At 35.7% G+C, this 16,036-nt stretch overlaps 1 protein-coding gene across 3 annotated transcripts in view; it reads left to right on the forward strand.

Annotated features, from left to right (window-relative positions):
* znf366 (zinc finger protein 366) overlaps positions 1 to 8,326 on the forward strand; it is a 60,401-nt gene extending 52,075 nt beyond the window's left edge. For all 3 annotated transcript variants that reach the window (XM_056464196.1, XM_056464197.1, XM_056464198.1), the window contains 2 exons: positions 4,813 to 4,987; positions 5,420 to 8,326. In XM_056464196.1, coding sequence (XP_056320171.1) covers positions 4,813 to 4,987; positions 5,420 to 5,712 — 468 coding nt within the window. In that variant the 3' untranslated portion in view covers positions 5,713 to 8,326. The remainder of the gene's footprint in view (positions 1 to 4,812; positions 4,988 to 5,419) is intronic.
* Positions 8,327 to 16,036: the final 7,710 nt, after the last annotated feature.

A 16,036-nucleotide genomic window follows, 5' to 3' on the forward strand; every position in this document is an offset into this window, starting at 1 on the left:
GTTCCTTTCGCGCTTACCAGCTGACCGCTTACCTCCGTATGGACGACATTCCGGCTGCAACCAGTTTGTCTCGCTAGCGCGCCACATACGTCGGCGGACTTGACACGCAGAGAGGAGTTGACCATGAAGACAGGGTTCGAGTCTGGTGAAGAGCGGTTCCAGAAAGCAGGTAAGACAAAAACAGAATCCAAAATATAAAACAAACAGGTGAAGAGCAGGGTGAGGATGTGGTAAAATCTGAAAACGTGGTAAAAATAAATCAGATGAGGGCTTTTATTTTTCTAGATTGCTTTTGAAACGTGTTGGTTGGGTTTAGGGAAGCGGGTGGGCGGGTCACTCGATAAAATTGGTTGGGTTTAGGAAAGGCAGAGGGTGGGTCAGCTGATCGCTCACTCAGTCAGTCAGAAAGTCTAGCAAAAAGTGAGTCGACAGCGGCCTCTGGTGGGTTTACGCGAGAACAGCAGGCGTGAATGGCACTCGCGAGGGAAATTTGAGATCTCAAAAAGTGTACACAGCGACCTCTGGTGGACTCGCGAAAACAAAAACTGCAGAAAAACATGCCGCCGGGACATATTTCGTGGTCTCCAGAAACGTCTGTAGAGGTGCATTTTCAGAATGAGCCTGGGTTGGAAAAATTCCTGAATCTATTCAACATCATTTAGGAAATAATTAAATAGAAATAGAAATTCACAGGAGGGCGAATAATCCTGATTTCAGCTGTATTTTAATGCTTATTTTGGATTACTGCATTAAAAAAATGCTTGATGGAAATGCCAGGATGTGACTACATTTTGAAAATGTGCATAAAAAGCAACACGGGCTCATTCTGAAAACGTACGCCAAATACGTTTCCGGAGATCACAAATTATGTAACCAGAGCTACGTATGTCTGCATTTACACTTTAAAACAAACGCTACAGGGTGGTATGACTTTCCTTTTCACGCTCACCAGCTGACCGCTTGCCTCAGAATGGACAGCTTTCTTGTTGTTACCAGTTTGTCAATAAAAGCAGTTTTTAATTGTTTTTAAGCTATTTTAAGGTCAATATTATTAGCCCCTTCAGCAATATTAGTTTTGGATTGTCTCCAGAACAAACACTTGAGATGCAGAGAGGAGTTGACCGCAACAACAGGGTTCAAGTCTGGTGAAGAACGGTTCCAGAAAGCTGGTAAGACAAAAACAAAAGCTAAAAAATGTAACAAACAAGTAAATAACAGGGTGAGAATGTGGTCAAATCTGAAAACGTGGTAAAAATCAGGAGCTTTTCTTTTCCTTGATAACCTTTTACAATAGAGAGGTTAGGTTTAGGGAAGGGGGTGATCGGGTCAATCTGTGCTTCGTAAAATGCTATTAGTTGGGTTTAGGGAAGGGGTTGGGTGGGGGCATCAGGCAGTTGGACAGTCAGAAGGTCAGTCAGTCGACAGCGGCCTCTAGTGGATTTACAAGAACAGCAGGTGTGAATGGCACTCACGAGAGAAATCTGAGATCTGAAGAAGCGTACACAGCGGCCTCTGGTGGATATGTGAAAACAAAAACGGCAAAAAAACTAAAGCGTAGCTCCTGGGACGTATTTGGCGCTCTCCAGAAATGTATACAGGGGTACGTTTTTAGAATGAGCCTGGGTTGCAAAAACAAATTGTTTATTTCAAGTTGTCATAACAAACAATGCCATCTTTGCATTTAAAAAAAATGTGATTACTGAGCGAATCACACTTAATAATAGCTGTCATAAGCATGCATACAATCTCATTCACATTCATGACGTGTTAAGTCATGATTTTAAAGGTTTTATGAACACCCCTTCATAGTGTCTCTGTGTGTCTGTGAGAAGTAAAGTGTTATCTCTTCTTTTAAATAAAAACTCACCTAATATCGACTCATTTCTCAAAAAATAAAATAACGTTTTAAACATTTTATAAAAAATGTGGTCTATTATTTTTCTTTTGCCTATTAAATCAAATATAAATCACTACTCTGAAAAGTTTCTCCTGTTGTTCGTCTAATAAATTATTGAGTCCTCACTCAACATTCTTTACTGCTTATTGTTTGTCTATAAAATGCTTCTTGATTTTAAGATACTTAAACTAAAAACAAGACAAAAACTCTCAGTATGAAGAGCAGTATTTGCAGTGAAGAAGAAGATGAATGGATGTGATTGAGCTCAATTGAACGTATAGATGATTTTCTGGGTTGTTTTGGTATGCGTGTGACCTTGGGCTGGTCCGAACGATGACCAGATACGTTTTTTGGCAGTTGAGTGTCTCCTCGTCTATAGGAAGGATATCGCTGCACAAACTCGCTGTGTAACAATGGCTCCGTCTTCCCCAGAGAAAAAGCCCTGTAAATAGATTTCATCTCGCTTTCTCTTGCGCTCAGGAGCACTTCCTGTTTTCTCACGGTCCGTTCGGACAGTTTACAGTCCCTCTATCCTCCTGAAGGAAAGGAAAGAACCACCCTAATAAAAAAAAGCATACAGAGGAAGGACAGAAACGCTCCTCAGACTCCTTCATACTCCTCTGAGAAAACACACGCTTTACACTGCTTTATGGTGTTTGTGGCAAGCTATAATTAGATACTTTGGCAAAGAAACTGTAAACAAAATATATTAACATAAATAGTAAGAAATTCACAAGACTTAATCACTGCACTGTTCTTACTCAGAGTTTTTGTGTTGTTTCTAGTCTAAATATTCATTCATTCATAAGTTTAGTCCCTTATTTATGAGGGGTCACCACAGTGGAATGAACCGCCAACTATTCCGGCATATGTTTTACACAGCAGATGCCCTTCCAGCCACAACCCTGTACTGGGAAACACCCATACACTCTCACATTCACACACACACTCATACACTACAGCCAGTTTAGCTAATCAATTCCCCTATAGCGCATGTGTTTAGACTGTGTGGGAAACCGGAGCACCCGGAAGAAACCCACACCAACACCGAACATGCAAACTCCACACAGAAACACCAACTGATCTACCCGAGGCTCGAACCAGTGACCTTCTTGCTGTAAGGCAACAATGCTAACCACTGAGCCACCATGCCGCCTAGTCTAAGTATTTAAAATTCAGTTTATTTGTATAGCACTTATAACAATAATTATTGTTTCAGAGCAGCTGTACACAAGGTGCACAGTGCTGCAATTAGGGATGCAACGGTTATAGATTTTGCTTGTACGATTATATAGTCTGAAGAATAATCATGGCTTCACAGTTATCACGATTATTGTGCATTTATTAAATTCAGAACACGACTAGTCTAGAAAATCACATGAAAACGGCTCATATTTTAAAGTGTTGTTTATTGCTGCTCAGTAACCAAATACAGAACAAAATATATTAATAAAAACAAACAATAGTCCATTTCTCTCTTAGGACTTAAAAATAAATTAAAAAGTTTTTCTAACACTGGAAAATTTTTGATGTGAACATGAGTGATAATTTTACAATGAAAATACACGATAGAACGATGAATAAATAAATATAGGAATAAATAAAACAGTATTTGTCTAATGTTAATTTAAGCCATATACATTAGCTAAGAATTTAAATGAATTGTTGTTATTATCTGCGTTCATGCATGCATAATCATTTTAATAATTGATAATAATTCATCTCACGTATCTTTTGTTTACATTGCACTGAAAGCCACGCACAACTCTCACCACTACAGCGTGAGATCATTTATTTCTGTGTGCGCACCGCTCTAATATGCACACGTCTCCATTGGAAATAATGAATTTGTGTGCGGAAAACACACAATATGTGAACGGCCTGCTGCTATACACTGAAAAAAATTATTCAAAGATCATTCCTTGGATTTACTCAATTTATTTACGTTAAGTGGTTGTAAACAATTTATTTGGGCTGAATTTAAACAAACAAATTAAGTTGAACATTATTAGATTTAATTTGTTTGTTTAAATTCAACACAAATAAATTGCATGCAACCCTTTTTTCAGTGTAGTTAATCCAATGTGCGTGCATATTAGCCTTGATATAAGCGCGGAACTTTAAACAAGCACACAGTTGGCATAACTTTGTTAAGTTGCAGCAGTTTTGTTTCGTGCAACAGAAACGCAGCGCTGAGATGACTAAACAATTAATTAACCGTAATGAATTTAAGTGTGGAAATCTGCTAATCATTGCATCCTTATTAACGATATCAGTGCATTGTACAAAAGGCCTGTTCTACAAACATATCCAAATGTTTTCGGCTGCTCGCGTCACTCGCTTAATGTCAGGTGACTCGAGCTCTGCGCAGCCTTCAACTGCAGCTTGTGCTGTATTGAACAGACGCTCGTCACTTTATAACTATAGCTAGCGCTTTTCGACTGAACTAAATTTATTTTTGATGTTTTGGTCACACTATTTGGAGGCCAGAACAAATTGCCTCAGGGGCCGGGTTTGGCCCGTGGGCCGCCAATTGTATAGCCTTGCAGAAATGTAAAACCTTTCAGATTTATAACAGGTTTAAAATTTCCCATCAATTTTCAATGTGGGGTCAGTTTGACCCCAAGGAACCTAAACGCAGGTTTTCTTTTAAAACACCTTTAAAACAAACGAATCAAGTCCAGATTTTTAGTTTCTTTGAATTGATTTTTTTGTTTTAAAGCTGGAGAGTTGCATACCCTTGAGATGAAGGGAACATGCATAAAAAAAAATAGGAGATATCCATTGAGGTCATTAAGGGGTTAATAATAACCATCAGCAGGCATAAAGAGTATATTTCTGTGTGCATCGTGTCTGCGAATGAAGCTTAGCACTTGATCAGATCTCAGATATCTGAATAGTTACTCTCTTTACAGCTGTGTGGAAAGGAGTTTAACAGAATGCATAATCTGATGGGCCACATGCACTTGCATTCTGACAGCAAACCCTTCAAATGCCTTTACTGCGCCAGCAAGTTCACGCTGAAGGGGAACCTGACGCGCCACATGAAGATCAAGCACGGCATCATGGACCAGGGCCTGGACGCTCGTGGTGAGATACACTTAATAAATACATTACTGACTCATTTTACATTCAGATGTATTTAATTTGAGAAGCTAAAATGATTTAAGATTATAAAGGGGGCCTTTTATGCAAAAATCACATTTATAAGGGGGTTAAACCCATGTCAGAAGTGTGTGAATATATCCAGCCTCTAATGTAAACATGAATTAACTGTATTTTTTATGATCAGACTTGATGAAGGAAACACTATCAGATTATTTTGCATGCTTTAAGGAAAAAAACACTTAATTTTAAATAATTATTTCTGGAAATAAAACAATATTGTTTATTTGTCCACGAAATGTTTCTGGATTTAAGAGTTGTTAGATATTTGGACTAGAAACGAGACAAAAACTCTAAGTAAGACAAGCATTTTTTGCAGTGTGTGATGGTGTTGTTTTTTTCTGTGGATCCTCTCAGTGTTCAGACGCCGGGGTCGGTTGTGTCTCTCAGGCCCCCTGCGGATCCTGTCCCGCATCGGTCAGGACGAACCCTTCGATCTGTCCCAGAAAAACCCACTGCGTCTTTCCCAATCTGACGGCGAGAGCGTCCGCGGCGGCAGCTCCAGTCGAGAGGAGGACGAGGACAGCGTCTACAGAATGAGCCAATACAGTCCTGACAGAGAAAACCCTGCGGAGGCCCGAGACCAGGAGGACGAAAAGAAGAAAACACACCTCGCACAGATACACAGCGACAAGGAGGACGATTTCTGAGCTGGATCACTTTGAGTTTTTGTCTTGCTTCTTGTCCAAATATCAAAATATTCTTAAACCAGGAAGCATTTTCTAGACCAGTAAAAATATCAGACGACACTTTACTTTAAGAAACAATTCACACCATTTATTTCTAGTTTATATCCTGCCTATTATTAAGATATTAACCGTTTATTAGCACTTATAAAGTATGATCTTATTCTAAATCCTTAAGACGGCACTGTAAAACCCAATAAGTTAAGGTAACTCAAACCATTTGAGGAAACTGATTGCTACAAACCATTTGAGTTAAAAAACTAATCTATATGAGTACTGTGAACTTACACCATTTAAGTTGAAGTAATGAGGTATTTATTTAACTAACGGTGGCGCAGTGGGTAGCACGTTCACCTCACAGCAAGAAGGTCGCTGGTTTGAGCCTCGGCTGGGTCAGTTGGCATTTCTGTGTGGAGTTTGCATGTTCTCCCCGTGTTCGCATGGGTTTCCTCCGGGTGCTCTGGTTTCCCCCTGGGCTATAGGGGAATTGGGTAGGCTAAATTGTCCGTAGTGTATGTGTGTGAATGAGTGTGTATGGATGTTTCCCAGTGATGTGTTGCAGCAGGGCATCCTCTGCGTAAAACATATGCTGGATAAGTTGGCGGTTCATTCCACTGTGGTGACCCCTGATTAATAAAGGGACTAAGCTGAAAAGAAAATCAATGAATGAATTACCTTCAACACTAAGTTTAAAACCCTTTTCAAATTAGTAAAATTAACCATCAGTAAATTTTGAGTTAACTACACTCATTTCATTTGATAAAGTTGACTGTTGGGTTTTACAGTGTACCCAATGCCAAAACCCAAACTGCAAAAAATGATTTTGGGTAACATTTTACAATAAGGGTGTATTAGTTAATGTTAGTTAATGACGCTGACGCGCACCTCTTGAAAAATGTAACTACACGTCGCAACAACGCATAGCGCAGGCTCTGTGATTGGTCAGCTTGGTAGCTGAGACGAATGTGGGTGGTGCTGAGAGCCGCGAGCTTGATGGAGAGAGTGTAGAGTCCCGTGAATGAGCTCCAGATGGAAACTTTTGTTTTGTGTTTAAAGTTGCTGCACGTCCTCCGGGTCCCACCTCTGAATGAGTGAGTTTTAGCTACTTGTACATTAAGGTAGCGTTCAGAAAAAACAAAACACCCGCGAAGAAACTCGACACAGAGGAACATAACATAACCTACTGCCAACTAGTGTTTCTTAAGTGTCATTGCAGAGCAACACAAACAGCACACAGAAGTATAAATACACGACTACACGCAAGGCAGGCGCTGTGGGTCACAGCAATCACTCGACAAAACGCTGCCCGTATTATCACAAAACCCCCCTCTATCTGCCACATCACAACCATTCTACAGCAGCTTCACTGGCTTCCCATCTTTGTCAGAATGAATTATAAAATACTTCTTCTCACTTTTAAAGCCATCCACAATCTTGCTCCTCCATACCTTGCTGATCTTGTTCATATCACCACACCTTCTCGAACACTCAGGTCTTCTTCTTCCATTCACCTCACTGTTCCCTCTGTCCACCTTGTCACCATGGGGAACAGAGCCTTCAGCCACTCTGCTCCTCAGCTTTGGAATTCACTTCCTCCTGATCTCCGTAATTTAGACTCGCTTTCACAATTTAAATCCAAACTCAAAACACATCTGTTTAGAACAGCTTATTCTCTTTAACCCGACTACAGAAGTATAAACCAGCCTTTAGCTTGATGATAAAGCTCCAAAATAAAAGCCATTATGCAAAACCCCTATACAATTTAAAATGACTACAACTGAGTTAGTTCATCTGATATATATATACACAAGGGTGTAGCGGACATTTTAAAAGTGGGGGGGGATGTTCATATAATTATTAATCACCTGTTTATAAATAGTCTGTCTATAAAAGTGAGGGGGAAATATCCCCCCCAGTTGCTACGACCCTGTGTATATATATTTATATATACACACACAATGAGAAAGGCTTGAGGGTGAGTAAATTATGGGGTCATTTAATTATTTTTCATTTGGTTTTTACTTTATTATTTTTGAAAATAATAAAAAAATTAAAATAAAAAATAGATTTTTTTAGTTTACAGAAATCTAGAAAATGCTTCTTGGTTTAAAAATGTTTTGATATTGGACCATAAAAAAAGACAAAAACTAAGCCCGAAAACATTTGAGATTTTTTGTGGTGAAACTGACTGTGAACAATGTACAGAATTACTCAACAATATCTTCTTGATTTTCAGAAGTGTAGCAGGTTATTATTTCATGGTGTTCAATGAGATTAATATAATTAAACTGATATGTTTCTGACTCTTCATGCTAATTACCTTCAGTGGAGGTTTAATCGCTCTAAAATGTTCTGACTTCGATAATTTAATGATTATGGAGTACTGACAGCTTCCTGATTTTATATTTTTGCTTTGTGTAAACAGATTATTTGTACATAAATTAAATGATTATTTAGCTGTGAATCAAATGCTGTTTGAGTGCTGATCAATATTTATGTACAATAAATTCCTTGACAGATTAATCTGTATTGATTTTTAAATAGATTGAGCATAGAGATATATAATGCATTAAGCAATCAATACACTTGAATTATTATTTTTGGTTTTGTTTTCATCTTGTTTCAGTCTTAAATTAAGAAACATTTTCTAGACAATATATATATATATATATATATATATATTGTTTCAGAAATGTCAAAATTAAAAGTAAAACTGATTTTAAACAAAAAATTTATATATATTTATTTCTCCCACTGGCAGTGTATTTAAATTATTTTACATAAAACTTGCTTAATTTTGACTTATTATTTCTGAAAATAAAACAATAAAACAATACTTTTTACTTATCTAGAAAATCCTTTAAGATTTAAGAGTTGTTCGATATTTGGACTAGAAACAGGAACAAAAACTCATTTTTTGCATGCTATTTTAAATAAATTGCATGATTGTTCTTTATTAATATAAACACTCCACTGCCAAAAGAATTGTTTTGTATTCAGTACAAGAACAAATATCTGAAAATGTGTTCAGAAAGAAAATGCTTAATTTATGTATTACATTTATTTTTATGACCAAATAATGGCAAATATTTTTTTAAGTATGAATACAGACATTTTTTCAATAAACAATTAATTTTGCATCTCAGTTAATGTATTTTGATTTATGCATGTTTAGACAACAAGACACAAATATTGAGGAAGATTCTAAAATTTACATATAATATTGTGTATAGACTATTTATAACATTAGACCAGCCAGCCAAACATTATATTTATTTATTTATAACAACTTCACATATGGGGCAGCATGGTGGCGCAGTGGAGATCGATGTCGCCTCACAGCAAGAAGGTCGCTGGTTCGAGCTTCGGCTGAGTCAGTTAGCATTTCTGTGTGCATGTTCTCCCTGTGTTGGCGTGGGTTTCCTCTGGGGGCTCCGGTTTCCCCCACAGTCCAAACACATGCACTATAGGGGAATTGGGTAAGCTAAATTGGCCGTAGTGTGTGTGAATGTGAGAGTGTATGGGTGTTTCTCAGTACTGGGTTGCAGCTGGAAGGGCATCCGCTGCATAAAACATGCAGGATAAGTTGGCAGTTCATTCCGCTGTGGCGACCGCTGATTAATTAAGGGACCAAGCCGAAAAGAAAATGAATGAATGAACTTCACATATGGTGGCTCAGTGGTTAGCACTATGGCCTCACAGCAAGAAGGTCGCTGGTTCGAGTCCCGGCTGGGTCAGTTGGCATGGAGTTTGCATATTCTCCCCATGTTGGCGTGGGTTTCCTCCAGGTGCTCCGGTTTCCCCCACAGTCCAAACACATGCGCTATAGGAGAATTGATTAACTAAATTAATCAATTGAGTGGCTATAGGAGAATTGATTAAATTGGCCGTAGTGTGTGTGAATGTGAGAGTGTATGGGTGTTTCTCAGTACTGGGTTGCAGCTGGAAGGGCATTCGCTGTGTAAAACATATGCTGGAATGGTTGGCGGTTCATTCCGCTGTAGCGTTCTTTGATTATTAAGGGACTAGCTGAAGGAAAATGAAAGGACATTTCCTATAATATTATTTTATTCAGGATAAAGTTTTATTTTTTGAGTTAAGTATGGAATATATTTTATTTTATTTAAATATTATATATTTTCTGACCGTCTACAGCACAAACCACTTGCCTAATTACCCTAGTTAAGCCTTTAAATGTCACTTTAAGCTGAATACTAGTGTCTTGAAGAATATCTAGTCTAATATTATGTGCTGTCATCATGCCAAAGAGAAAATAAATCAGTTATTAGAGATGAGTTATTAACACTATTATGATTAGAAATGTGCTGAAAAGATCTGTTAAACAGCACTTGGGAAGTATGTGAAAATTAATACAAATTTCACCGTAGCTCTGATAATCCTCAACTGTACGTGCCATATTATATTGTGTATTTATCAGACTAACCAGCCAGACAAATCTTTTCTGAAGTCTATTTTAACTCTACAACCTTTTGGACAGGTTTTCTTCCTTAAAAAGAGAAACACACTTCCTCAGCAGAGAAAGGGAAGTATTGGAGAATAGCTGCGATCAAACACGCTGCGGGAGTCTGAACCCTTTACATGAGATTACACACTTCTCATTGTTGATGCCTATTGTTTCCCAGAAAAAAGAACAAAACACTAATCTGATTTTTGCAACAGAAAAATGCCGTTGCACAAATAGCGTTTGCCAGCAACTCCGTACAGTTATAGACTAAATGATTAGCTCTCCTGTGAACTTTTTAATTCTTTATGTAATATTTCCCAAGTGCTGTTTAACAGATTTATTTTCAGGCCAATTCTAATCATAATAGTGTTAATAACTCATCTCTAATAACTGATTTCTTTTCTCTTTGTCATGATGACAGTAAATAATATTAGACTAGATATTCTTCAAGACACTAGTATTCAGCTTAAAGTGACATTTAAAGGCTTAACTAGGGTAATTAGGGTAATTAAGTGATTTGTTCTGTAGATGATTTTTTTAAAAATAATTTCTCTAAAAAGTCATTTTTAAATGATTATTAAGAAAACAATTTCTTAATATTATTGACCTTACCAATTTGTACTTTTCTTGTTTATTCCAGCCAAAACTAAATAAATAAGACTTTTCAATTTAAAAAAATTGGTAACATTTTAGTAGGTCATATTTATTATAGTCTATTATTAAAATATCAATTCTTTATTAGCACTTAAAGTATAAAGTATGATCTTATTCTATTATTAATTAGGAATGTAAAATAAATAAGATCATACTTTATAAGCATTAATAAACAGTTAATATCTTAATAATAGACAGGCAATAAGCCAGTAGTTAATAGCTTGAATTGTTATTATTTCAATAAAAAAATTAAAAAATAAATAAATAAAAAATAAATAAATATATATATATATATGTTTTTATTTATACATTTTTGAGTTTTGTATTTGTTTTAATTTGTATTGAACTTAATTATTTTATCACATTTATTTTTTCTCTTTTTTCTCGTGTCTAGCATTAAATTTATATTGTCTACTGATTTGTTTTAATGCATTTGTTATTAATAGTTCAAATGTTTATAAAAAAGGTGATGGCAAACTTATTTACCCTCCAGTTAAATTTGAATTGTTTTATAATTTCCCCCAGTTTCTGTTTAATGTAGAGATTTTTTCAACACATTTCTAACCATAACAGTTTTAATAACTCATTTCTAATCACTGACTTCCTTTATCTTTGTCATGATGACAGTAAATAATATTACACTAGATATTCTTCAAGATACTAGTATTTTCCTTTGGCTTAGACTCTATTTCAGGGATGCACAGCGGAATGCACCGCCACGCCAACTATTCCAGCATATGTTTTACGCAGCGGATGCATTTCCAGCCACAACCCAGTACTGGGAAACACCCATACACACTCATTCACACACACACACACTCATGCACTACAGCCAATTTAGTTCATCAATTCCCCTATAGCGCATGTGTTTGGACTGTGGGGGAAACCGGAGCACCAGAAAAAACCTGCACCAACACAGGGAGAACATGCAAACTCCACACAGAAACATCGACTGGCCCAGCCAGGGCTTGAACCAGCGACCTTCTTGCTGTGAGGCCACAGTGCTAACCACTGAGCCATCATGCTACCAGGATATAGGTTAATTAGATTAATTAGGCAAGTTAGGGTAATTAGGGTAAAGTTGGGGTAATTAGGCAAGTCATTGTATAACAGTGGTTTATTCTAGAGACAATCCAAAACTAGTATTGCTGAAGGGGGCTAATAATATTGACCTTAAAATGGCTTTAAAAACATTTAAAACTGCTTTTATTCTAGCCGAAATAAAATAATAATAAAATAAGACGTTCTCCAAAGGAAAAAAAAATATTACTGGAAATACTGTGAAAAATTCCTGAATCTGTTCAACATCATTTGGGAAATATCTGAAAAAGAAAAAAAATTCAAAGGAGGGTGAATAATTTACACTATATATATATATATTTGTGATGAAAGTCTGAATTTCCAGCATCATTACTCCAGTCTTCAGTGTAACTTGAAGCTAATTTGTGTTGTTTTTGCCTCCAGATATGCATTTCAAATGCCTGCACAAGGATGTTGAACTCTCGGGCTGTTTTATGCGGCACACCTTTTGGGTATTTGTCCTGATGAAACTCTGAGAGTAAAGAGGAAGTGCTCAGATCCTCTTCCTGTCTTCCAATCACCTCAGTGTTTCGCTGCAGAGCCTGTGAAAACACACAGAATCAGGTACTGTGAAACGCAAGTGCTGAAGTGAAAGTCCTGGATGAATCAGGACAAAGAGGCTTCTGTAAAAGTGGAGAAAACTGTACCACTGTGAAAAACACAAACCCACGTTAGCATCCCTTCAGTTCTGCTTCTGTGTGGGCAAAGCTGAGCGGTTAATGACCTGTGTGAAGACTGCAGAAAAAATTAGTTTCTTACTGGGAAATTTTGCCTTGTTTCTAGTCCAAATATCTAAATATTCTGTAACCAAGAAGCATTTTCTGGACAAGCACAAAATATAGTCTTGTTTTCAGAAATAAGGAGGCAAAAATAAGTGAGTTTTTCCTTAAAACAAGCAAAATAATCTTATTTATATAAGATAAATATAGTTGGTCACACTTTCTTTTAGTATAAAATGTCTGCTATTAACTAAGACTATTAGTTCAATAAACTATTATTAGCTGATTATAAATAGTACACTGCAAAAATTGCTTTTCTTATTGTTTCATATATCAAAACATCAAGAAGCATTTTCTAGACACAGAAAAATATAGTTTTGTTTTCAGAAATAATGAGTCAAAATGAAGTAAGTTTCATTCCACTGTAGCGACTTTGATTAATAATGGACTACCTGAAGGAAAATGAAAGGACATTTCCTATAATATTATTTTATTCAGGATAAAGTTTTATTTTTTGAGTTAAGTATGGAATACATTTTATTTTTTTTTATATTATATATTTTTTGACTGTATACAGCACAAACCACTTGCCTAATTAACCTAGTTAAGCCTTTAAATGTCACTTTAAGCTGTCACTTTAAGCTGACACAGAAAAATATAGTTTTGTTTTCAGAAATAATAAGTCAAAATGAAGTAAGTTTTTCCTTAAAACAAGCAAATCTGCAAATGGAGAAGCAAAATATTCTTATTTCAAAGCGTCAGAAGAAAAGCATTTATTTGCAGTGTGATTTCAGATTGTTTGTATTATTTTTAAACCAACATAACCATTTACAAATACAAATATCCTGTCAGTATTTTTATTTTTTTGTGAAAACAAGTGAAAATAAAATCTAGCATTTTTCTTATAATTTTTTTTCTTCTACAAATATCTTATTCTTTAATTAAGAAGTTTGTTTTATTTTAAGATTGTCAAAATTAGGTGAGTTTGTCCTTAGAACAGGCAAAATTATCTTATTTCAAACCAAAGAGATTACTCGCACTGTCAAAAAATACCAGTTGCCTTAAACTTCAAGCTGAATCAAATTAACCTTGTGAGTGCATTGAACTTATATTATGCTAAACCGACTTAAAACAGCTTGTGTAACTTATAAAATTAAGTTAGAACATGATTAACTCAGTTTAATAAGTTATATATATGACTAATCATTGAATTTTTGTACAGTGCACTCACCTATTTTGCTTGTTTTAAGGAAAAACTCACTTAATTTGGACTCATCATTTCTTAAAATTAAACAATATATTCTTGATTTAAGAATGTTTAGACATTTGGACACAAGACAAAAACTATAAGCAGAGTAAATGCAAAAGACCCAAATCAAATTTGAGCTTTTTAAAATATTTTTATTTTTAAACCAACCTTTACCAATACAAAGATCAAGTATCTGTATTAATTATTTTCATTCTTTTTGTAGTTCATATGTAATGAACAAGTAATAAAATGCTCTTCAGATGCATTAATACTTAAAAAGTGTACCATATAGTGCTGAGCAAAGATTAATCAAAATTAATCGCATCCAAAATAAAAGTTTATTTTGATATGTGTGTGTATTATATATGAGAATGTTTACACATACTTAAAAACAAAACTATTTAGTTACATGGATATCTAAATGTATATAGAATTTAAATCATATACATATATTTTATATCTAAATATAAATAAACATTTTCTCAAATATATGCATGCATATGTGTATTCAGCCTGGTAAAAGGGGTGGTTCTTTATTCTCAAAAAAGTTTTTGCTGTTATTGTCTATTCATTTTCTCACTAATTTTCTATTTAATTATTATCTAAATACTGAATTTAGGTTACATTTTAAGCACTATTTTTAGCTAAATTAGCTTGTAGGATGGTCATCATAACCACACTTCTTGATGATTTAGAATAAAAGTTCCTTGTCAAATGTTTTCTCTATTTAAAAGCAATACAGTAGTGTAAGATGACCACTTATGTCAGATGTTTTCTTGCACACCTGGATGTTGGACTACTGAAAAATAATTGTTTGCATTGGCCAAAACTGATTAACTAAGTCACACTAGGATTCCGCTCGGTCTTAAAGCCTTTTCGATGGGATATTTTTACTGTTTATAATGGCATAGCAGTCAAAATAAGACAAATGAGCTCATGTATGAGACAAATACTAGACCTTTGTCAGTGTGAGGTGGGTTTTCCGAACCCCCCCTGCCACACCCTGCATGGCTACGGGCCAGGTATACATAATAAATGTACATATAGCACACACAGACATAAAGTATGTCAAAACAAACTTTTATTTTGGATGTGATTAATCAATTAATTTTTTGCCCAGCACCAAACAGTATATTAAGATAAACTGTAATGTCTTTATAAAACAAACGAAAAGAAAAAAAATCCTCATTAAACTAAATATCTTCAGTCACTTCTTCAGTAAATGTACCTTGGTTTCAAAATGTTTCTACAAAATGTGACAGAAACATAGAGTAGGAACTCATATAGGAATATGATTCATATCAATGAATGCAAATTACATACACGACATAGAAGTTTGTGTTTGGATTTTTACATATAAAACAGAGTTCATACACATTTCTACTACTAAAATTCCACGACTTTTCCAGAACTTTCAAGAACATTTTCATGACAATATTTCATGTAATGTCTACATATGCATGATAAATAATAAGAAAAACAATGACGTTCAAATTTATTACAGCATATCATAAAACACGCAACACTCTATACTGTTTAAATTTGTTTTTATATCCATGTAAAATTGATTTTGATAATGCTTATACAGCACTAACAATGTGAGAGCATGTTTTTGGCCAAGGACAGAAAAGAAGTAAAGACAACTAATCAATATTCGAGTTAGAGCTGCACAATACATGGTTTCAGCGTCGATATCACAATCTGTGCATCCACAATCGTCACATCACTGGATATGCAACGTTGGGATTATAGTTTAATACAGAGTTTAATCATTCATTCAATCATTTTCTTTTTGGCGTAGTCCCTTTATTAATCTGGGGTCGCCACAGCGGAATGAACCACCAACTTATCCAGCATTTGTTTTATGCAGCGGATGCCCTTCCACCTGCAACCCATCACTGGGAAACACGGACACACTTATTCACACACACATACACTACGGACAATTTAGCCTACCCAATTCACCTGTACCACCCTGGAGCACCCAGAGGAAACCCACACGAACGCAGGGAGAACATGCAAACTCCACTTGGCATTTCTGTGTAGAGTTTGCATGTTCTCCCTGCGTTCGCGTGGGTTTACTCCGGGTGCTCCGGTTTCCCCCACAGTACAAAGACATGC

This window comes from Danio aesculapii, chromosome 8 (genome assembly GCF_903798145.1).
Source record: "Danio aesculapii chromosome 8, fDanAes4.1, whole genome shotgun sequence".
In the NCBI taxonomy this organism is placed as follows: domain Eukaryota; kingdom Metazoa; phylum Chordata; class Actinopteri; order Cypriniformes; family Danionidae; genus Danio; species Danio aesculapii.